Source organism: Engraulis encrasicolus, chromosome 16 (assembly GCF_034702125.1).
Source record: "Engraulis encrasicolus isolate BLACKSEA-1 chromosome 16, IST_EnEncr_1.0, whole genome shotgun sequence".
Taxonomy (NCBI): Eukaryota; Metazoa; Chordata; class Actinopteri; order Clupeiformes; family Engraulidae; genus Engraulis; species Engraulis encrasicolus.
Window position 1 is genome coordinate 34,111,969 of NC_085872.1, and position 24,551 is coordinate 34,136,519.

General features: G+C 40.8%; 3 protein-coding genes across 7 annotated transcripts; 2 read left to right on the forward strand and 1 right to left on the reverse strand.

Moving 5' to 3' along the window:
• Window positions 1–59: 59 nt before the first annotated feature.
• On the forward strand, window positions 60–7,799 carry snorc (secondary ossification center associated regulator of chondrocyte maturation). The gene is made up of 3 exons (XM_063219450.1): window positions 60–962; window positions 4,361–4,531; window positions 6,554–7,799. Exons 1-3 carry the CDS (start codon window positions 875–877, stop codon window positions 6,661–6,663), a joined length of 369 nt encoding a protein of 122 aa, XP_063075520.1. The 5' UTR covers window positions 60–874; the 3' UTR covers window positions 6,664–7,799.
• Window positions 7,800–8,041: 242 nt separating this feature from the next.
• LOC134466528 (phospholipid scramblase 1-like) lies at window positions 8,042–14,107 on the forward strand. Of its 5 annotated transcripts, none has more exons than XM_063220425.1 (9): window positions 8,042–8,077; window positions 11,612–11,636; window positions 11,818–11,889; window positions 11,989–12,071; window positions 12,893–12,935; window positions 13,081–13,301; window positions 13,398–13,559; window positions 13,763–13,924; window positions 14,019–14,107. In XM_063220425.1, the coding sequence occupies exons 2-9, from the start codon at window positions 11,624–11,626 to the stop codon at window positions 14,052–14,054; spliced, it is 792 nt and encodes a 263-aa protein (XP_063076495.1). In that variant the 5' UTR covers window positions 8,042–8,077; window positions 11,612–11,623; the 3' UTR covers window positions 14,055–14,107. The 5 variants fall into 5 exon arrangements, with proteins under 5 accessions (XP_063076495.1, XP_063076493.1, XP_063076494.1 ...); XM_063220423.1 differs by lacking the exon at window positions 8,042–8,077 and adding an exon at window positions 10,867–10,944; XM_063220424.1 differs by lacking the exon at window positions 8,042–8,077 and adding an exon at window positions 10,900–10,948.
• A 3,574-nt stretch (window positions 14,108–17,681) lies between these two features.
• On the reverse strand, window positions 17,682–20,123 carry LOC134465661 (zinc finger protein 25-like). The gene is made up of 2 exons (XM_063219451.1): window positions 19,633–20,123; window positions 17,682–19,473 (listed from the first exon to the last, which is right to left on the reverse strand). Exons 1-2 carry the CDS (start codon window positions 19,892–19,894, stop codon window positions 18,263–18,265), a joined length of 1,473 nt encoding a protein of 490 aa, XP_063075521.1. The 5' UTR covers window positions 19,895–20,123; the 3' UTR covers window positions 17,682–18,262.
• Window positions 20,124–24,551: the final 4,428 nt, after the last annotated feature.

The window sequence follows — 24,551 nt, forward strand, 5'->3', positions numbered from 1 at the left end:
TTGTTAAAGATTTCCAGACTGTATCCATCATCAGTGCACGCTGCAGCCATGTATGCATATATATGTATGCATATAAGGTGTGTGTGTATGTATATATAGATATGTCGCTTAGATGCTTTTTAATATTCTCTTCTGCAGTAATGGGATGGCTGCCATAACCTTTCATTTTAAAGTTAAGGTGATGTGTTTTAGAGTGTTGAAGCCTAGAAATGTGTTGGTCAATCAGTTACCATTCCCGTATGCCTTGAAGCTCCATTTACTGATGTTGGGTAGTGTGTGTACTTACATATTTGACAAACGTCTAAAGACTTGTTTGTTTTCTCCTGCAAATGAATGTGATGGGTGTGGTATGCCACCACGACTTCTGAAGACGTTGCTAAAGCTTACAAAGTGTTGAAGAGCCAGAGTGCATAGGAAACCATCAGGCACTGGGCATTGGGCTCAGAATAAAATGAAGATCAGTGTAACAACTAAATGTTACAACAGGTATGAGTTCACACACGCGGCCCAGAGGGTGGAGGCAGGGGTGCCGGCAGAAATGTTGGGCCCCATGAAAGATTTGAATTTTGGCCCCCTTAAGGGCTCCCGTCAGTGCTTAGAATCGGCACCCATGGGTGGAGGCATTGATTTGTTTGGGGAGACGAAGGGGTTCTCCACTTTGTCTCTTCAGTAGGGCTGTAGTGGGTGGGCTGTTGGTTTGGTTAAGGTGTTCACAAAGTCCACAGTGTCCTGGACAGCGCTCCTCCTCTTCTCTCCTTCCCTCCCTCCTTTCCGTCTTCCCCAACGGCCGTGCGAAGAGCTGAGGAGGCAGGCCCTCACTAGCCCCATGTCCTGAGCACCTCTGCTGATTGCCCTCAGACTTCTCCAAAGAACCATGGCCACCTACAGCTGCTCCAGCTCCAGCGCATCCAGACTCATCCTCCTGGCTTTCCTGGGCCTCTGTGTGGCTCTCACACGGACAGGTACAGTGCCTCTACTGACTTTAAGAGAAATGGCTACGCGCAGGGTTCGATTTGTAGGGGGGATTGTCCCCCCTTCTGGTTTTGATATCGCCATTTTTTCAACATGATTTTAATCACTGTTCAATGTAATTCCATTGATTTTGCTAAAAATCTCAAACATATACCCCCTTCTGGTTTTCTGACCCTGGCTAATGGGGTATTGTTGCCATGTAGGGTCTTAGGAACTGATTGCTTGTTTGTTGACTATTTCTGGGGTTAAAATTGGTGCCACAGCTTTCATTCCGCCTTGATTGAGCACTGTATAGGGCGTTGAAGATTCTGAGAAATGAGCAGCAGGGGCAGCCTGCAGCTTTAATTGTTCAGAGAGTTTAGAATGACATTTCATGTTTTCTATGAATCGGGGCATGAAGTCTTTCCCATTGATACAAAGGCAGATGGATTTGATTCACTTTGAAACGGCAACACCCACCAGGCACAAAGATAGTTAGTATGCCCAGCACAGGACATTACTCATCTCTTCACTTCACTCAACATGCAACATAAGTTTGTGTGTTCAATCCATCTCTTCTTCTCTTGTAAGAGTAGCCATTGTGTTGGCTACAGAAAATCCATGTGTTGCACTGTTGGCAGTTTTACGCAGTGCATGGCCAAAATGAGATCATTGTCAGGTACTGCTTCATCACGTACTGCTGTGACATGATGTGAGTATACAGGAATGAGTCACATACAGCTGTGGTTAGTAAGCCAAAAACAACCCCTGTGCATTTTTTACAAAGGTCAGGGGCCAAAGGAGGAGGCCAACGCAGGCAAGCCAGCACAGTTACTTCCTGCTCACTGCCCGACATCAGTCATGGCAATGTGTCACGTCTTATGTACAGTACATCTTGAAATCAAAACGAAATTTGTGTTAAGAGATATAGATACAAAATGACTGTAATTGGCAATTGTTGGGAGAAGATCGAATTCAATTTCTGGGAACTTGACGTTAGAAGGCCATCACCTGAGATGTAAAATAACAAAAAGATGATTACTGAATTCTCCATTGATAGAGTACAGCATTGGAAGAGTCAGCATGACTCCTTCAGGGACCGTTTTCTTTTCTGACTAACCGGTTTTGTTTTCATTGGTTTATAGTTTTTAGACCAGAAGCATGCAATTTTGTTTGTATGTTGGAGACAGGAGTGTTCTTGTCATGTTTGTCTAAATGCCTCATTCTAAATTAACCCGACAGCATAAACACAACGTGATTGTGCAAACATTTGTTTTCTGTGGCAATGCAGGTGACAAACATGGTCATTTACCACCACGGTGGATAAGTTTAAACTTCTACAGTTTGTTTTTGTCCAGACTCTTGAGGTGTGTCATGGCCAAGGCGAGCCACATGGACTGCTCCAGAAGAGCCACCCAAACATGCACAGCCACTGTTGGGTTTTGTTCATAGCCGGCCCGTCAGTGTCACCCCATCCAACAAAGGTGAACTGAGGACATGAAACGTTGAGTCACTGTGCCCCATCCCTCCTCAGGTGGATCCAGACGACACAGATGGCATTTGCGACATTCACACATGACATTTTTTGTTCTCGTCATTTCTCTCTTTAATGTGAAATCGCCATTGGAAACATGCTCTTATTTTGAGCATTTTTTAACTGTTTTTGGAAAACTAAATGCCAGGAAGAATATTTTTTTACTCACCATGAGTTTACCTGTTGTAAATTCTCATTGGGCTTTCATAGGCCCTACGAGTATTCCGAGGACATGATTTGGGCTGGGCGTTTTGTGCCTTGGGACATCATGTGGTTCATTTGAATTTTGAAATCAGTATCTGGAATGCAGAAGCAAATGTGATGTGGGTTTGCATTTCCATCGACAGGAAAAGATTTTGGACATTGTATAGGTGACACAGTAGAGTTCAACTTTTGCCCCAGCCATAGGAATCGCGTCAAGCTAACTGAAAGCACAAACTACAGGAAAAAATAACCCCTAAAGAAAGTGTAAACAAGCCAAGGCCTGGCTAACGCAAACGGAATATGTTGAGGGGGGGAGGGCCCTTGGTCCTCCATTTCTCGATCTGCTCATCCCAGGTCAGAGCCTTTCCACAGACTGTTTCATAAACAAGGTTGTTTAACATGCAGTGCCCAGGCTAGATTTGGGCTTGGCTGTTGCAGCAGAGAGCCGCCCTCCCTGACCGCACAAGCGGGCTTTTGTGCCCAGCAGTGAAGGCCTTATTGATGGGGCTGCTGGCCTGAGGCCCACCGGCCCGTACCTGTGGCTCACTGCTGCTCAGGAAGCAGCCCTGCGTTGGAGAGTAAACACACCATTATCAAAAATACTCACACATATGCGCGCCAATTCACGCCACTGATGCTGTGAAAGTAGATAACCACTCTCTTCTGAGTGTCACATTGGAAGGGTGATGATTACACAACACTCTCAACTTCCTGATATTGATATGAGAGCATCTTTTGCGATTGTGGCATCAAATTGACTACTTTTCCAGTCCCCAGTCTGGTCCTCCCCATTAGTGAAGTGGAAAAGACCATGTTCAAAGGTTTTGAAATGATGGACTGACTCCTCAGGGATGTTGGGATGCCTTGAGAGACCTTGCTTTGCTGTTTTTGCTATTGATTTTTTTTTTTAATTCACTTTGCTGTACTCAGGTCAGCACTCACCCTCTTGTGTCAGGCGTCCTCAAGCAGTGGGAGACGAGTGACACAGGAAACCAGGGTCACGTTTCCATGGCTATGGTGGGGGTGTGAAAAGTCGCGTGGCTACTCCATGCCAGAGGCTGTGGAATGTGAGTGGTAGATGTGAGAGGATAGGAGGAAATGTGAGGACGAGGGGAAAGATGGAGAAGAGAGGAGCAGCAAGCCTCCCTCCAAGGTTACCTGTATAGCAAGCGTCTGGGCACAAAGCCCCTCTTTTAGCATCACTAATGTGTAGACGGCATGGCACTGCAGCACAGAGCTGCCATTACTCAACCCTCCGCCCCCTTTCCAGGAGCATCAAAGTGGCCTTGTGACTAACATTTTCTCCCCCTCCAGTGCCTTGCTTTTATGCTGAGGTAGACCGGCAGGAGCGTAGCAGTAAATTGTGGGCCCTATATGCAATCAGCTCCGATGGAAACCCCCCCCAGCCATACATCTACTTAAGGCGGACTGTGTGTGGGACCCCTATATACATGAGGCCCTGGTGACTCAGTCACTTTACCCCCTGTACGACACCCCTGTAGAGAAGTGCTCACTTTGGTCACCTTTTGAGGCTCCTGAACGAAGACATTTCCCCTCAGAACTCCAATATACATGAGGACGTTGCACGCCACCTTGCTACAAATAAGTGGCAAAAAAGTGTCGACCTGGCACAGTTTTTAAAACATGCTTAAAATGCCATTGTTTCCACAGAAACAGTAGCTGATCCAAATCCCACACAACAAAGCGATAACCAGGACACACTGTCTGGAGGAGGAGCGTTGGATGTCACCACAAAGGACCCCTTTCAGGAGCTGACGGAGAATGCCTTCACATTTGACTATGAGGACATGACACACCCCACAGCCATGAATGAGGATGAAGGTGAGACCACTCTGATGCCCTCTGCCACTGCAGTTGTAGAGGGACTGGGCGGGTTTTAGCTTGCTCTAGGCCACAATGCTTGGTTGACACTGCATATACTGTATATAGACATAAGTCTCCAAATACATTTCCTGTGACTTTTCTTACAAATTCTGCCAGGAAGTAGAACACTGTAGCTAATGTTCTCTTCATTGGCTTTTTTTTATTTTATTTTATTTTTAATATAGTCCCTTCACAAAGTCTGGGAAAAAGCAAGTCATTTTCCTTGTTTTTATTATTCACTGAAGACTAAAAGATGCATATGACTTCAGAATGTCATCTTTTATCTCCTGGTAATATAATGTATGATGTGTGAAATGACTAGGGAGGACATATTACCCTTTGTTTTTCTCAGGTGAGCAAAAGTATTGGAACAGGAGACTGATGGGTCTCTTTTTGGCATGTTCTTGAATGTAAAGTTTACTTTTTTTTACATCATCAAATACCGCTGCATGACTTCTCTACTTTTTGGGCTAGGTGTACAGTAAACCTATACTGATTGTTTTTTTTATCAAATAGTATAAACCAACATAATGATCATATAACTGTCTAAAGCAGAACAATCCATTTGGTGGATGAGAAAAGGAGGGGAATTTTACAGATCAATTCTACAAGCATTGGACATAATAAATACACTTCCTTGAAATGTACTGTAGGCCTAAATTAAACTACTTGTGTGCTGAGGAATAGACGTTGAAGAGGTCGGTCAAGGAAAACAACTTGTAGTTGATGACAGAAATATTGTGAGAGCTGCAAAAAATACCCAAACCATGAGCAAGTTCAACCTCCACAGTACAGGAATAAAGGTATTTACAACCCATTGTTCAAAGAAATCTCTGAGAGCAAAAATACATTATGCAACACAACTAATGCAAAAACATCATCAGCAGTTAGAATCTGAAGGCCATATTGAAATTCGCAGAGATGATCCAGAGCCCTTCTTTCTCATACTTGGGCCTTTCCATGGCTTTCGTAGTTCAATCTTTTTTCTCCTCAGTCCATAAAATTGTGTTTCAGAACTTCTCCAGACCTTCTCTGCTTTTCTCTTATCTTCATGCTGGTTTTTACTATTTGATCAGAAATACAAGCATTTTAAAACCAGGCCAAAAAGTAGAGAAGTCATGCAGAGGTATTTGATGTTGGGGAAAAAATGGTCACTTGTTCCAATACTTTTGCTCACCTGAAAAAAGGGTGGTGTGTCATGAGTTGTTTCACATATCCTACATCTCAACTGTTGTCTCATCTTTTCATCCATTATTTGGCTAATGTCTATTTTGTCTGCAACTGGCTTTTGAATGGCCTTCGTTGTGCATGTCCATATCTAGTTCAGTCTGAAAGTGAGACATGGCTTCTGTCATGTTTTATTTGGCATTTTTTTTAAATAAAAAAGTATTTACAAAATGCGAAATAAAACACAACAGAAGCCATGTTTCACTTCAACACTTGTATTGGAATACCAGTGAACACCACTAAACACTTGGAATGCCCATAGGCGGCCATTGTAAAGCCAGTTGAGACAAAATCCAAATTAGCCTAATAATGGAGACAGCAGCAAACATCAAAACGTCTGTGAGTACCACTCCATTGCAGATTCAGAAAAGGGGCAAACTGTGCAGAATAGTGGGCATATCCTTCAATCGAAAAGGTCTTCAGTGAACAACAAAACAAAGAAATTTGCCTCGCTGTTTCAAGACTTTTGGAGGGGACTGTCTGTGTTTCGTTCTGTTTTACATGCATCTTGTCAGTGAGAATACCTGCTTGAATGCAACGCAAGCCATGATGCTCATTGATAGTACAACATGCTCCTAGAATAATAGAATGCACTGCAGATGACACAAGAACAACAATAGTAATCAGAATAAATTGTATAGTTAAATAAACATTAGTGAGTGAGACACATCACCAGTACTGATAATCTATGGTAATCAAACCCAAGTTGATATGATGTCCTGATGCCCTTTCGATGCTGTTTGTTCTGCATAGGTGTTTTAGGTCCGGGTGCCATCACTGCCATCGTCATTGCTGTTTTTCTGGGGGCATCTGTGTTGCTGGCTCTCATTGTCATCACACTCAGGAAGTTCACTGCCTCTTAGGCAAGTCCTCCAATCCCCACCCCTTACCCCACTTGCGCTCCAGCTCTTGATCTCGCCTAATTCCACGCAATGCATGTGGCATTGCCACCTGGAATCAGGATGTTACTGGAAGGAAGTTTGTTCCCACGGATACCAAGGCTTTGCAAACTATCTAGTTTTGCAAGTATACAATATTAGGAAATGTACTGTTGAGGTCCTCCTAAATTAACATTCTGGCTGTTTTTTAGTACAAAATAATGTAGTGTTTTTTCGTTTGTTTGTTTATTTTTAAATAGGCCTATATGATTATATGTAATGTATTATATATAATGATATATACAATAGTGATATTATGATTCCTGTTTATCATATTTGTTATTGATATGACTTTTTTCTTTTTATATTTGAGAACCTTTGTAGAGAGTATTTTCACTTTATTTTATTTTTGGTACTCACATACCCAAGTACAGTTGTGAATGAAGTAATGTTTTGTGCCTTGGCTCACTTTGGATGCATTTGTAAAGTCAACAATACAGGGAAATATTGACCTATGATGCACTAAAATTATTGAAATTACAATCCAAAATCTTAAAGTTAATTGCTTGTTTTTAGAAGTTCTGGTCTATGAGAGGATACAATGTTAGCTTAAGCCTACATAGGGCATAGTTTTCTAAATTGGGTTTTTTAAGTTGTACATTGCACATTATTGTTATTATTATTATTATTATTATTATTATTATTATTATTATTGTTATTATTATTATTATTATTATTACTATGTTTGAAGGAAAAACGCAAAACATCCCCAGTTAAAGTGTTGCCATTGCTCAGACCTTGGTTGATACAAGAACGCAGGCCGTTTAGTGAAATCATCCATTTCACAGGAAAAGTTGATGTATGACCTTTAGTTCAGTGAGGCTGAACATTTCTCCCTCTGCTTTTTTTAGTATGTTTACTTTGTCAATAATTCCATTCAGTGAAGTGGTGCATAAATCCAAGGGATTTGTGAGATGGTTCTGTTGCACTTCAGTGGTAAAACTGTCAAATAGTGCCCCCTTGTGTAAATTTGAAAAACAGTTTGCATTTCTTTGGCTGTAAAATGTTGTATGCCTTTTTGTAAATAAATGACACAATCAAGCAAGAATAAAAATACATTCACCATCTACTGAAGTCATTGATGTTTGTTATTTTACTTTTGTTGATATTCTGAATCATCTGAAAAATTGAGTGCCTGCCAGTACCCAATCAAAGGTCTGCTTAAAACCCCTTAATCCACGCCGTACCTCCAGTGGCAGGCTGTGATTGTCATTGAAAATTCGACTACCATAGTACTACAATACTATGACATAACACAGGGCCTAGTAATGTAGTATGACTTGGTCATTGCCATTCTGGTAACAGCAAATTTGTAACGCCATGTCTTAACAGGATATGGGTAAGTGTACTGCAATAAGCAGATGCACAATATGATGCTGAATATTGTGTGTGCTAGCCATCTGGCCAATATCTTCTTAATATGAAATATGGACTCTCCCTAACGTACCAAACACCCTTAACAAGAGAATCATAGCCCGCATCATCTTTAACCCTCAAGTGACCGGGCTGTTTTTGCAACTAATCTCAGCAAGAAGGGTCATTTATATGATCCCAAGAAGTTTATGAGTTTATAGTATTTAAATTATGTTGGGGGGTCATTGAGATTTATTTACATCTTGGACATACTTGTCCCTAAAGCAGTATGCATATTACCAAATAGAGAACTTGGTAATTTGCATAGACAAAACCATGTCTCAAACATATGAGCGTATGTATACTCAATATATCTCTGAACCTTTTTCTGGACATTGTAGCTGTGAAAAGGTGTCTTCCATATGTTTTAGACCAGAGAGGTGATTGAATTGATGCTTTAGCCTTTGTACAACAATGTAATAATGAATTTCCAAAAGCAGCATTGATTTCTATACTGTATCCACTCTTTTTGATCATCAGGATGATTTCCATTCCACTGTCTAATCTTGTGTCTAGCATCACTGTGCAATGAGATCAACAACAAAAACTGCAATAATAGAGGAAATGCTACTTGGATGCTCTCACAATGTGCTTGATTGGCTATCGCAGAGGGTGCCCTAATCATGTATACAGTATAATATACTAGGCCTATATTTTAATACTAGAAATATTCACATCACAATTTGTTTATGTCTGCTGACCGTGGCCTGTCCCAAGACATAAAATATAAAAACTAGAGTTGGAAAATTACAACATAAATGGAAAGTGTAATGTTGAGCATCTCATGAATCCTCTCGGGATCATAAATGACCCCACGAATGTTTTGATTATAATTCCCATATAGATTGGCCAATCCGCACAAAATTCAACACATGCACAACATATGTATTGACAAACTCCCTCACTCACTCACACAAACACACAAACCCTCATGCTCAAGAGGTTGGAGGGAAAAGGCCCACAGGATGCCACATGACGAGTATATGGTGACACTTGGGGCAATGCAGGGATGAAACAACATGTGGTATGTATGGACTAATGTATGTGTGGTGACATAGCTGGGAATGAGAGGAGCTGCATAGCTGGTGGCATAGCTGGGTAATTGAGGGGGAGGGTAGACTAGCCGGGCTCCGCCCTACTGGTGACGCAACGCCTTCGGCTCAGCTACACACACGTGGTACGTGATCTGAAGTCTATGAAAATGAGGCAAAGGGTAGAATAAAATAGAATACAATTGATTAAAATGGATGGGTTGTGTGGAAGACAGGAATGTAATGTATAGGTATGTAGAGGAGTGTATATTGGAGTGTATATGAATAGATGTGAGTATATGTATTGTGAATGTCTGAGGATGTTTATGTGTCTATGTATGAAAATGGTGTCTATATGTTTGGCAAATGAGATGTGTACAAGATCTAACCTGATGGAACTGAACAGTCTGATGTGAAACCAAATATCCCTATGGGACAATAAAGAATCTAATCTAAACTAAACTCCTGGAAGGAAACGTTTTCCTGATGAAAATTACAGAAATGGTGCACAAAAATATGTGCCATGTGTCATAAATGACCCAACCCGGTCGCTTTAGGGTTAAATCAATGGACTATGCGCCATGCATCCAAAGAGTCACTGCTATTGCAATCCTGGTCTGGCAGACAGATAGAAAACAAAGACACCGCCAAAACACCTTATTTCAACACTGCTGTGTTTACTTGTGTTGTTTGACTTGTCTTGTTTGCAATCATCCACGATTTACTGTGGAGGTGAGGGCCCTATTGAAAGTGTGACACTGTCTATGATCTGCGTGTGAGAATACTGTGAGAAGGGCAATACTCATATGCCATTACACCCTTTGAGAAGTAAGGATTTTCCCCCAGTTATTGTAGAATTTTACTGGAACACTCTACAACTCCCATAGACATCTGTGTTAAAAATCTCATAAAGTCCTTATGACATCATAATGAGAACTCAAAATTTTGGCAAAATTCTAAGCACATATTTGTGATGGTACTCCTCAAAGGGTTAAACGAACAAGGCAAACATATAAGCTTATGCAGAGCCACTTCAAATATACTGCCACACAAACACCATTTATGGCTGAGCATTCAAGACACCACCATCTACAGGCCTGCTCCACTCCCCTGCACTTGTCATAAGTCCCTGTCGCACAAGGAGCAAATAAGCCAGTTCTTCTCAAAGTTTGGGGAGCAGATTGAAGTTTGCACTAGGGCCTATTTCTCCAAGTAGATTGTTGGGTCAGAAATCCTATCTTAGAGAGTATATTGGCAACCCATGGCCAGGTGACCTGAGTTGGGAGTGCTGTTCATTTTTCTCTAATTAGGCTACTGTATCACGAGATGTGTGATGTGATTTTTTTTGTACGCACATAACTCACCAACTCATCCTTGTGCTTTTCCAATGGTTTGCAACATTCTCCTGTGCTCAATTTGCGTTAAAAAAAAACAAAAAACAAAAACAAACAAAAAACATAATTTCTACTTCCCAGTATGGCATATGCCTACAAGGAAGTAGAAGTCAGGGGTTAAAAAAAATGCAAATTGAGCTTTGTTTTTTCAGAGTGAGAAAGGGCAGAAAAGTGTGGAGTGAGAAAGTGCAGAAAATTAGTGCGACTTGAGGACGATAGGCCTATAGTCTCTAGCCTACATGACTTCGATATCTGGCCGACATCTGGGCGTGCCACTGTAATATGAGAGTACCCATTTCCTCTATGTAGGCGACCGCATCATGTGCTTTCCTTTCTCTGGATAAGTTCAAGGGAGGTGCGACTAGGCTGTGAGTAAGTCTTTGTCTTTTTAGAAAATCAAAACTTTGCCGAATATGACATACTGAGCCTATTGTAAATCGGCCAAAATCTAATCTAACACAGCCTCGCCAAATGTTCTGTAAAAGTGGGGCGGTTTGATTTATTTCAGTAGCCTAATCCACAGCTGTAGGCCTATCTTTCCTACCCCATAGTCCTACATTATTATCAGGCTACCATTAATTATATAGCCTATTCTATTTTAAATAGAAATGTACAGAGCTTCCTCATATTGCGTTAAAAAGCCTCGAGAAGCAGTAAGGCTACGAAATACCGTAGGAAGCTGCAGGGCAGGAAGCACTAATTAATCGCAATTCAGACCATCAGCAAAATTATGTTTAGTCGTCGACGCACCAGAATTCGTGTTGATATTTAGAACAGACTCGCTCTTGAATCGATTGAGATAGATAGCAACAGATCGTTGTCAGGATGGAGAGCACAACATGCGCACTGTCCTCCAGCACGCATCAGCCTAATGAAAACGAAGTTGTGAACTCAACAATCAACAGCCCGAAGTAGGCAACAGTGATCAGCAACGATACATTATGATATGAAGAATATTCACGATAGCTATTTGGATGCATGTGCATGGGGGGTAGCAGAAAACAATACCTGTTTAACTGGTTTGGTCCTCCTCAGGTGACTGTCATCATGGATACTGGAGGTAGGCTGAAATGTCTCTCTGTTCACTGTCTTGTTCACCTGGATACTTGTAGCATTCAGCTTTCTTTACAATATTCTCCAACCTCACTTTTAAAGAAGGCCTGTTGATTCAGTAGTTTACCAGCCTGTTAACTGAAGATATAATCTACATTGTCTGCTTTTATTGTTTAAATTACTTTCAGGTAATCCAATTGCCCATCAGCCACAGAAAAACACATCAATTCCTGACAATCCCCATGGAAACCCTCCACAAGGTAAGATGAAGAAGAAAAAATTGAATCTAAAAACCAAAAGAGGAGTAGGTGCTAGGCAGGTCTTCTGAGCCTAAATCTCCATGTATTTTCCTTGTACAGGCTATGTACCACCTCAACAGGGCATGATGCCTAGTCCACAAAGGCCTCCAAACTGCCCCCCTGGTCTTGAGTATCTCGTCATGGTAAGGTGTGAGCAAGCCATGTCACTAGCATGTCATAACATTGTATTGCTCACACACTCTCTTCACTTTGACGCATCATTTTCTTTTTTTTTCTTTTTTTTTCGGCCCTTTCCAAGATATGTTGTAAGGTGCTCTGCTGCTGATGTTGCATAACGTTTGTGATATTTGACATAGGGGCCTAGGCCTACGTTAAGACATTTAAAAAAAAAAAAAGTGAACAAATCATGACCCCATTAGAAAGGCCAGGATCTTGGAAAGGGCTGAACAATAAAATCTGAGTTGGTTAATGATGAGTCAAGGCTAGTTTGAGTAATACAACTGCATGTTGAAATTGGCAGGAATTCCTCATTAATTGCACATTCAATAATAATATTATTACTAATGATATTCATCATCATCAGTTAGGCCTATGTAGTCACCCAGACAGCTAGACTTACACCCCCAAAGTCCCAGGTTAGCAGCACATAAAGCCAGTGGTTGGTTAATGGGATGAGGTGCAACGCTATTTTTTGCTTCAGTTCATTCATAGTGTTGGCTCAGTAAATTTGACGCAAGTCCGTCCACCCACTTCAAACTTATCATGCAAACAAAAAGTCTTTCTGTCACATTAAAAGGCACCCATCTTGAAAGTGTGTTGGCTTCCGAAATCCATATCCTAGGTGCAGGTGCGTCAGGGGTACAGGCCTATAATAATAAAGACATTAACCAGACTTCTTGAATTTTGCAGAGTGTTTTTGGCATCACAAATTGCTATACTTTTAATTATTCTCTATGCATGTGCCAGATTAAAAAAAAAAAAACCTTGTAATCCTTGTGGACAGATTGATCAGCTTCTTGTTCAACAGAAAGTGGAGTTAGTTGAAGGTAATACATTCTTCTCATATTCTGAAATCACGTTATATAATCCCTTTCCTCGCTGTTTCTTTTTCTTTATCACTAGGCAATGTTGTAGTTTACCACAGTTCATTTAACACTAATTGGAAATGTGTCCTTCATGTCTACCTCACAGCAATATTAGGATGGGAGACCAATAATAAGTACATGGTGAGGAACACTGTGGGGCAGCAGGTCTTCTATGTGGCAGAGGAGAATGACTGCTGTAACAGGCAGTGCTGTGGGCCCGGACGCTCCTTCGTCTTGCACGTCCAGGACAATAACGGCCAGGAGGTCATGACCCTCCAGCGCCCTCTGAGGTGCTCTCTCTGCTGCTTTCCTTGCTGTCTGCAAGAGGTACAGTATGTTATATTGAGTAAGGGCAATGGCATGAAAACCCAGGTTTCTTAAAAAATATTTCTTATGCCAATTTGTATATTGTCTTGCATACAGCTGGAAGTGCAGGCACCACCTGGAAATCCCATTGGATATGTTATTCAGGACTGGGATGCATTCTTCCCTAAGTTCACCATTCAAAACGAGAAAAGGGAGAGCCTGTTAAAAATCAAGGGACCATTCTGTCCATGCAAATGCTGCGCAGATGTGGATTTCGAGGTAGAGCTATCTATTCATGACACTTCCCTGATAATACAGAACAATAAGACAGTCTAAGTAGATTAGCCATATTTGAAAGGTATTTTTGAATCTACCTTTTAAAAAATACACCTACTTGTTTATGATTTTATTCATAATAATTACCAGCAGATGATGCAATGTTTAAACATTAAAATTCCTCCGATTAATTATTTCATCTTCAGGTACTGTCTTTGGATGAGCAAACAAAAGTTGGCAACATTTCAAAACAGTGGACCGGGCTGATGCAGGAGGCCTTTACAGATGCTGACAATTTTGGCATCAAGTTCCCCATGGACCTGGATGTGAAAGCAAAGGCTATCTTATTGGGGGCATTATTTCTTATTGTAAGCATATCGCTGACATTAAGCCATTTGCATTTGTTATTCTGGACTGCTTTTAATTCTGCACACTTCTGACTTCAACTTGGTTATGTTTCAGGATTTCATGTTCTTCGAGAGGAGTAACAATAACTAAGGATCATCCTTCTATCAAGCTTATCAATGATTAAAAAATGGTATTGTATCTGACACTGTGCATGTGTGGAAAATGGTCCAACGTTTGTATATTTGGTGGACCTTGGGTGGCATCATATTTTGAAACATGAACGTCAAAGAATATCTGAATGCAAATGTATGAGGATTTGTCAGCATGAGCAGGAGAAAATGACATGAAATAGTAATATGCATGACATGTTATAACTTGTAGAGACACTGATTCATGCAGCTGATTTTCTTGGCTTCATTCATACGTTTTAAGCATCTGAGTATGGCAAGATTTTAAAATAAGAATGATTTGACCCAACCACACAATGATTTTTCCTTATTATTTTTTTTATAATGATAATAGATTATTTATGACTTTGTAATGCACAATGACTTTGTATGTACAATTCTGAGCTTCAATCCAAGTGAAAAGGAGTAAAGTCTGCAAACACTGTTTGTCTTCTGTGAAAATGTAATAGCAAGAGCGCAACGTTTCGATCTTCAGGTCTTCATCAGGCAAAGTGCTTTTACGATGCGCTCTTGCCAGTAAATTTTCACAGATGACAAGCAGTGTTTGCGGACTTTACTCCTTTTCACTTGTATTATTGCTTTTATTGTCCTGTCTGAGCTTCAACATCAAGCATGCACCACCTAATAAATGCCTTTCTGAATGTGAACCTCTAAAGGCGTCTACATTATTATAACTGAAGCGTCTTCATCTTTTTGTTATAAATGCCTGAGAGCTATATCTCTGCGTCACTGGGGGTTGAGACCTCCTGTTCACATGAGAAAGGGCAGAGATTCTTTAAGTATATAGAGATATGCCAATGTAATAGGTTGCTATGGGCACCTAACATGACCAGGTTCCGGTCTGCCTAAAGGGGCGTATCATAATAGTCCTAGCATTGAATAGAACAGTCCTTAGGTCTGCCTAGGTCTGCCTGAAGGGGGATCCATCCCCCGCCCCCCCCCCTCTCCCCTAGAACCCGGAAACAATGTGCCAATGGAACCTCTCTCTCTCTACTCTCTCTGCAAAGGGGTTCCATGAGTCTCAGGACCAGGTATGAACTCATTGGAATTTGAATTGAACACAAAACAAGGCTTACCATACAGAAGGCTTACCATACAGTTTGGATGGTGAACAACATGCTCTTCTAATTTAGTTTGCTTAAAGGTGCACTGTATAGGATGGTGGCCAGAGTAGGTATTGCAACTATGCTTCTACATTTAAACTGCAGCCTGTTGGGAAATTTGATATTTTCATAAATATTTGCCAAATTATAAACTAATATTTGCTAGCATGAAAATACAGTAAGTTTTGAAGCTAAAAATGTCTATTTCTATAAAGTCAAAATGGCGGATATGGAGAAGATGTATTAAAAGTGCAATTTTCCCAGTCATAATGAATAATTAAAATCTGATGGTGGTGGTAAGCATTCATGAAAAATGTATCATTTGTGAATGGGCAGCATGAATTTGGGGAATAAACAGCTAAAATATTACACAGTGCAACTTTGAAGGAACTGCCTTTCACTAAGGTCTTGTTGAATGTGGTTTTTGAAAACTTGGTAACTAAACTAGGCCAGCTGAAACGTTTTATGTCACGTCTTGAAGTACATGTATTATCTAATTTTACCACAACATGAATAAAATGTTTACTATATTAAATGTATATAATTTTTTTTTTTTAAATGCTAGTTTCAGTATTAGCAATAGTATTAGAAGACAAAAAGAGAGAAATCAACCCGGCACTCAGGTGTGTGAGAAAAAAAAAACATTGGGGTTGGGAAATCCAGAATAGGAAAGCAGAAGGTCCCACGCGCTCAGAGGTGAATCAGTCGGAAGAAGGGGGTATATTAAAAAGCCTTTATTATCTGTGGCTACCCATAATTGAAATTAAAATGCCAACATGTTTTGAACATTTAGGTCTTTATCATGCCAACGTGTTTTGACCATCTAGGTCTTCCTGCTTTGCCCTGATGACCTAGATTGTCGAAACATGTTGGCATTTTAATTTCAATTATGAGTAGCCACCGATAACAAAGGCTTTTTAATATAATAATATATAATATAATTAATTCAGGTAAAATGGGCCACTTTTTTCCTTTCTCTTATATGCAAAAAAAAAGTGGCCCAATTGCCTGTGTTCACCCTCAACACCTGACAGCAAAATCCAGGCAGAGGTTGTACTTTCTCCGCCTACTGAGGAAGTTTAAGGTCTCCACTCCCATCCTGACCACCTTCTATTCATCAGCGGTGGAAAGTGTGTTAACAGGCTGTTTTACGGCCTGGTTTGGAAGCTGCACACAACAACAACAGAAGGACCTACAGAGAGTGGTGCGCTCTGCAGAGCGCACTATCAAAGCCAACCTTCCAGGACTCTTGGGTCTTTACACTAAGAGAGTGGGAGCCAGGGCTAGGAAGATTATGCAGGATGTCTCACACCCCAACTCTTACATGTTCACCCTACTTAAGTCCTGCAGACGACTCAGAACCATTCAGGCCAGAACAGAGAGAATGAGGAAAAGTTTTTACCCCCAGGCAGTGCGACTGCTGAACAGAGACTTTTTTAAATAATAATTTTCTTTAACTTATTTCTCACCTTTTATTTCCTTTTTTACTTTACTTCTTTAATTTTTAATTTTTAATTTTTAAGATGCAGAGCTGATGACCCCATCAACATTTCACTACAATTACCATGTATGTGACAAATAAAAGTACTTGAACTTGAACTTGAACTCATTCTTCCGACTGATTCACCTCTGAGTGCCTGGGACCTTCTGCTTTCCTAATTCAGTATTAGAAGACACTTTGCATGATCAATTAATAGCACATCTCTTACAGCCTTTATTACACTCCAACTAAAGTTCATCTTTGTATCTCTTCAGAGTCAACTTCCCATTTTGAGGTTGACCTCACATCATCGAGTATTTCCACATGTTAACCATTATCATTTTGCGAAGGGAAGTGTTTCCCCCATAGAGGCAGAACATAAACCTAGTGGTGTCACATGTCACAGGAGTCCTGGCAGGCATTATTTGGAGGCAGACCTGTGCAACGTTGACTGGCTGAATTGAGAAGACTTCTAGAAGACTTCAAAATTGTTAATAGACTTTTCAGTTTGTTAGAACTATTTTGTGGCCCATTTTCCCAGAAGAAAACAAAGTTGCCTAATAATTATGCACACCTGATATAAGGTTTTGGGCACCTTCGACCACACCCTCATCTTATTATACAAATATTCATGGCCAGGAATGCTTAAATCCAATAGGGTTTCATGTTCATATAGATAGCTGTTGGAAAATATAGATAAAAAAGACAATATGGTCAAAAAACACATTTGCCTAATTCTTCACACAGTGTACATGGATTGTAGGCTAAAAAAACACAAGGATGCCATTATCTCCAAGAAGTCTCGTCATATCATCTCCATCATACAGTACTTTATTGTATTAAATAAATAGCTATAGGATACCATAGGCTTTATCATAGCCTCAGCCAAAATTGACTAGCATATCAACATCAAAAAGATCCTTTACCCCCATATTCCATATACATAGGCCATCAAGTTTGTCAATTAGATTTACATTTCATTACAAATTCACTGACTGCAAATACATACATGTTTACATTATTCTTTATTCTTAATGTAATGTTATGTTACACTTCTGTTCACATAACAGTAAAGTTTCAAACAATGGTTGGTTAGCACCCATCATGTCTTATTGCAGGAGTGGGGAACCTATGTCTCGAGGGCCGTTTATGGCCCTTGAGGCAGTCTTATCTGGCCCCTGATATAATTTTAATGTTATTCAGATTAACATGAAATATGACATGTTTTGTAAAGGAATCTTAGAAGTTACATTTGCAATACAATTCAGGGGACCAAGAGAAGGCGGGGTCTATTTTAAAGGTGGCTTCCTTCAATATAGGTCTAAAGTGCAGGGGGAAATCCTGGTTTGTGTTCATAGTAGGGCCCTTGGAGGAATTTGAAGTGGCCCCTCGAATGAAAAAGGTTCCTCAAACCTGTCTTAATGGAACACTGGAGACTGAATGTGTGCAGTATGAACAACAACAAAAAGCCCGTCTTTCCCATAACCGGGTTTTAACATTTTTTACAATTTCATGACTTGGACATGACTTGTCATTTAAAAACAGAAAAAATAGTTCTGCCGCTGCCCTGGCATGGGTGAGCCCTACTCAGCTTGATAGACCTCTTCCCATGCTGAGTCTGGAGGAAGGGTTCCTGGCCCGGTGAAACCTCTCGTGCCGCAGACAATTGTCCTGGCGGTTAAACCGCTTTCCACACAACCTGCAGCTGAAGGGCCTCTCCCCAGTGTGCACACTTTGGTGTGTCTTTAGACGCGTCTTCTGGGTGAACCGCTTGCCACACTCCATACAACGGTAAGGTTTGATTCCTGTGTGGCTGCGCTGGTGAGCTTCCAGCTGACAAAACCTGGGGTAGCTCTTGCCGCACAGTGAGCAAATGAAGACGCGGTGGTGGGAGCCGGCACTCACCATGCTACCGCGGTGATGGGAGCCGGCACTGACCATGCTACCTCGCCGGTGTAGAAGGCCCGGAGTCCTGGGTCTTACGGCATGGTGACGACTTTGTGGGAGTCCATGTGTGTAAGGTGGATGAACATGTGAGCTGGAGGGTGCCTGTGAATGAGGGGCCTGTGTGGAATGCATGTGAGGGCCTAAGACTGTGTGTATCGGATGTGTTTGTGAGTCTGTATGTGTGAATGTGTGTCTCCCCTGAGGAGCTGCTGCTGCTGTGGGCAGTGAGACCATGTTGAGGGCGTAAGAGCTGGTGGCCTTCTCTGTTCTTGGGACAGAATGTGCATGTGGATGCACTACACTCATGTCCGCCGTCTCTCGTGGAGGATGCACAGCTTTTGCTTGGGCAACGGAATCATGCATGTTCTGAGAGGCAGATATGCACACAGCCTCTTCTTTTATGGATACAGAATTAAACAGCTCAAGGTGAAAATCCTCTGGAAACCCCCGAGAACCGTCCTCATTGCTGGTTGTTGTACAGAACAAGTTGGCTTCTGCAGAGATGTTTGGCTCATTATTGTAAGAGCAGCCTGGATCATCATCATCTACTCTGCCTGTTGTTTCATCAAAGCTTGCCCAGGACTGTAGGCCTATATGGTTGTCACTACCAGACTGCGGGTTTAAGGCATTTGACCGATAGTCACAGTCTGAGGGAAGGGCTATGGGGTTGACCTGGACTTCCTCAGGCTCACTCTTCAGTGTTATATCCGCCTCCCTCACATCCTCACTTGGTTCAGACAGATTATGCAACATCTGTCCGTCCTCTTCGTGTAAATGCAGGGTGATAGGGTCCTCTACTGGATGTTTTTCCTCTTTAGGGGTGGTTTCGTGCGTATTCACTACTGGATATTCTGTGAGAAGATATAAGAACACATCAGAAAGAAGAACACATCAGAATGAAGTTCTTACAAACCGCGAGACAAAAGCGCATGCACACTAACTAAATACCATAGGCGGCTACCCTGTTGACAGTAGCCTAATAGAAATGGCAATGTTGGTAGCCTGCTTACCTTGAGCAGGACTCTCGGCTTGGACACCAATGGACACTCTTTCTGGAATAACGCGTATGGCTGCTAGTTGGGCTTTCCTGAGGTCCCTCTCTGTCAAAAATAAACGCTTCTTCAGAGTCTGGATCTCATTTTCCCTTCGACACATCTCCAGTCTTATTACTACATGGTCATCTTCAACGAGTTTGCTTATTTCTGCTATAGCAGCTTTAGACAAAACATCCATTATAGCCGTTATCTGTGTTTGAAATGTAGTGGTAGTCATTTTGCACTTTTGACTGTAGTAAGCACATAAGCACTTGCCCTTCGATTTCAAAATAAAAAAGCTACAAAATGCGTAGGATTTCCTTGTTTATCCGTGTTTCTCGCAAAGTCACACAACACGACTCACACTGACACTGCCATCTCCTGGAGCGGAGGCGATTTCAATAGGCTACACAATTTCAGATAGGCCTACACACTTTTAATATTATATTTGGGAATGGCATATTCAATATGATTCATCATCACACAGTGGGTTGGACATGAAGTAACTGATTAAAGGTTACATAAACTACCCTATTCCATGGAAAAATCAGATTGCTGGTGTCTATGCTTCATTGAAAAGGCATTGTGCTTCCAATCAAAAGTGAACCTGACTAAGTTATTTATTTAACTCCCCTAGTAGCAAGTGCTTTAAAATGAGAATTTGCAAAAGAATGAGTCACTAAACTGGCTTATGGTGGTGCACAAGTAGGGGAGACAGGGGTTGGTTGTCACATTTAAATTTGTATCTAATTTCAGGAAAAACAGTATCACAAAAATGCCTATAGGCCTACAGATTGATTGCTTCATGTGTCAGGTAAGCCTACATTAATACAGACGGTTGGAACGTTATAGTCAATGGCTTTGATCAGTGACCTGATATAATGAGTGTGACAAACTTATGACAACCAACCAAATTCTTTCAAGCCTCCATTCTTTCCATTCAACGTTCATCTACAGCTTTCTATCAAAAGCTCACTTAGTTGAAGGTTTGGGATTAAAATCACACAGCATCAGTGAAAGGGCCAGCCAAACTGCACATTACGGCATGTCATACACTATGACTTTTTTATTATTATTTAGAAAAGAAAGAAGAAGTAACCATCCAGCGAACAATACACATTGGATATGTCATAACTCATTAACCTAAATGCTCATGTCAGAAAAATATAAACTAAAATAATACAATGTAGGCCTATTAGTTCTATGTTTTTAGGGTAGAAGACCCTCCTTATCAAAATGCCTTTGTTTACAACGGAGACGCATGGCATTCATAGTAATTTGATAAAACTACTGAGAGAACATCAAGTGGCAGTCGTAGCCAACTGCAAACAGGCCATAGCCACATATACAGTCGCAGAAATAATTGAGAGAGAAATTAGCCGTTTTTCTGGTTTGACTATTGCCATGTGTTTCAGTAAAATTAACATAGTTCTTTCATTCCATAAAGTACTGACCTCCGAATTTCAAATGAAAATAGCAATTTACAGCATTTTGCGCAGAAAGTTACAAATGGTCAAAATAACACAAAAGATGCAATGTTTTCAAACTAAGTAATATCAACATAATAGTAATATATAATAATATATGTCATATATTATAAAATAATAGTAACATAATAGTAATGTTTTAACTTTGAAAAGTTCAGAAATCAATATTTGGTAGATATCACTTCTTTTTAATCATAGCTTTCATGCACCTTGGCATGCTCTCCTTCGGTCTTTCACATCATTCTTGAATGATTTCATTTCACCCCTGGTGCAAAGATCCAAGTTTCTGAGCTTTGTTTGAAGGCTTGTGACCACCTCTCTTCCTTTTGATCACATTTCAGGGGTTTTTCATTGGACTCAAGCCTGGAAATTGGGCTGACCATGACAGGGTATTGATCTGGTGGTCCTCCACCCACACTTTAATTGACCAAGCTGCGTGGCGTGGAGCATTGTCCTGCTGATAAAAAGTCTTGAGTTCAGGGTCATTGTCAGAACAGGAGGCAAGTTTTGGTCCAGAATGGCTTTGTATGTGGCTTCAATAGCGCACCCTTCACAAAGATGAATCTGCCCAATTCTAGCCTTGCTGAAGCTCCCTCGGATCATCACCTATCCTCGGACACATTTAACATCCAATCTAACACTTGGTCAACTAGTGGTTAGATAGAGACCTGGAGAGGTCTACAAAACCACAGTGTCCTGCACCTGCTGCTGGGAAATTTAGCAGAGAACGGATGATTCTGAGAGTGCTTCAGCAAGGCTGGAATTGGTCAGGTTCATCTCGGCGAAAGCGCACAACTGCGCTACAAACAAAGTTATCTTGGAAGAAAACTTGCTTTCCTCTACTCTGACAATGTCCCCTAACTCTCAGGATTGTATTTTAGAGATTAAAGAAGGACAATTCTCCATGTCAAGCAGCTCATTACCATTGTGTTGTTTTAGTGAATATCATGCATTTGTTAAGGTCTGAAAACATTGCATCTTTTGTGTTACATTGACTATTTGTAACTTTCTGCGAATAAATGCTCTAAATGACAATTATTCCATTCGGAATTCAGACGAAATGTTGTCAGTAGTTTATGGAATGAAACAACAATGTTCATTTTACTGAAACACATGCATGTAAATGGTAAAACCAGAAAAACAGCTAATTTCTTGGTGGCCTCTCAATTTTTGCTGTGGCTGTATATACAGTTAGGGCCATAAATATTTGGACATCTGCACAATTTTCATCTTTTTGGTGCTGTACACCATCCCAATGGATTTGAAACGAAACAAACGAGATGCACATTAACAGCCGACCTTTAGCTTTAATATGGGGGTGTTTGCATCCAAATCGAGTGAACTGTGAAGGAATTATGACATTTTCTATCAGTGCCACTCCTTTTTTAAGGGACCAAAAGTAATTGTACAGTCTAGTATTTATACATCACACTTTCAATTTTTAATTATTTGGTTGCAAATACTTTCCAGTCAGTTACAGCCTGTAATTTGCAATCCATAGACATCAATAGACACTTGGTTTTATCCCTGGTGATGCTATTGAGCTCTATTGCAACAGTCTTCAGTTCCTGCTTATTCTTACGGTATTTTCCCTTCAGTTTTGCCAGCAGCAAGTGAAATGCTTGCTCTACCGTACTCAGGTTTAGGTAATTGACTGGGCCATTGAATAATATTCCACTTTTTTGGGGTAGAAATGGCTTAGTGGCTTTCAGATGAAGCTTTGGGTCATTGTCCATCTGCACTGTGAAGCATTGTCCAATGAGTTCAGAACCATTAGGTTTAATATGACATGATAATATAGCCTGAAAATCTTCAGAATTCCTCCTGTGGCTTTTGTCGGTAGTCCTCATCATCAATAAATACAAGGGGGAAATAGTATTGACAGATATGCATGCCCACACCATGACACTACCACCACCATGATTCACTGATTGGGTGGTATGCTTTCAATCATGAGCAGTTCTTTCCCCTCTCTATACTCCTTTCTTCCCATTACCCTTGTACAAGATGATTTTTGTCTCCTCTGTCCATAGGATGCAGCTCAATACCTGTAAAGTCTTTTTAAGACCTTGTTTGGCAAAGCCAAATCTGGTATTGCTATTTCTGATGCAATCAATAATTTACATCTTTTAGTGAACCCTCTGTATTTCTTATGGTGAAGTGTTCCTGAATGTTCTTGATCTTTTTCTTGATTGTTGCCTTGGACATGTATCCACCGTTCACCTGGACACTGTTCTACATCTGGCAAACTGTTGGGAGATGGGTTTTTGTTCACCAGATACAGAATATTGTCTGTCATCCACAGCATTTGTCTTCCATGTCTGCCAGGTGTTGCTCTAGTATTTCTTTTTTCCAACATTCTGAACTCTTGAATTAATCATATTCAATGTTTCCCTATCTCTCAAATGGGTTTGTTTTGATTTTGTTCAACCTTATGATGGCTTGCATCACTGATGGTGACAGGTGGACTTTGGATCTCATGGACATTGCGTAAAAATATATGGAAATGCTAATGGAACACTTCAAATGACCTGTAAGGCCTTGTATTGACATCTTGGTGATGGTGTAGTAAGGGAATAACACACATCTGACTAGAGAATAGCTGAGAAGCCTACTGTCCAATTACTTTTGATCCCTTGAAAAGTGGGCAACAGACAAAAAACGTTGCTATTTATATCCCCGAAACGCGGAGCGTCGGGTATGTAATGGTTTTGTGTGCGCCGCCGCCGCCGCGTAAGGTCTTTCGTGTTAACGCGATAACTTTTGAACGGATGTTTGGATTTGTCCCAGATTTTTTGGGTGAATGTTCTAGGGCAGGTTCATGAACTGATTCGAGTTTGGAGGTCAACACTTTCAAGATGGCTGAATTCAAGATGGCCAAATTTTTGTTTGGCCCATAACTTCTGACTGGGTGGATGGATTTCTCCCAGATTTGGTGTGTTAATGCTCTAGGGTAGGTTCATGAACTTATTCGAGTTTGGAGGCCAACACTTTCAAGATGGCTGAATTCAAGATGGCCGAATTTTTGTTTGGCTCATAACTTCTGACCAGTCGGATGGATTTGTCCCAGATTTGGTGTGTTAATGCTCTACGGTAGGTTCATGAACTGATTTGAGTTTGGACGTCAACAATTTCAAAATGGCGGAATTTTTATTTGGCCCATAACTTCTGACTGGGTGGATTGATTTGCCCGGTACTACCTTATTTTAACAGTTCACCATTTCAGTGAATCTACCATATTAGGTACAGTGTAACAATATTTAATACCATGTAATACTAGTGTAATACCAGTGTAACAATATGCAATACCAGGTACAGTGTAATAACCAGTGTACAATATTTAATACCATGTAATACTAGTGTAATACCAGTGTAACAATATGCAATACCATGTAATACCACTTACAC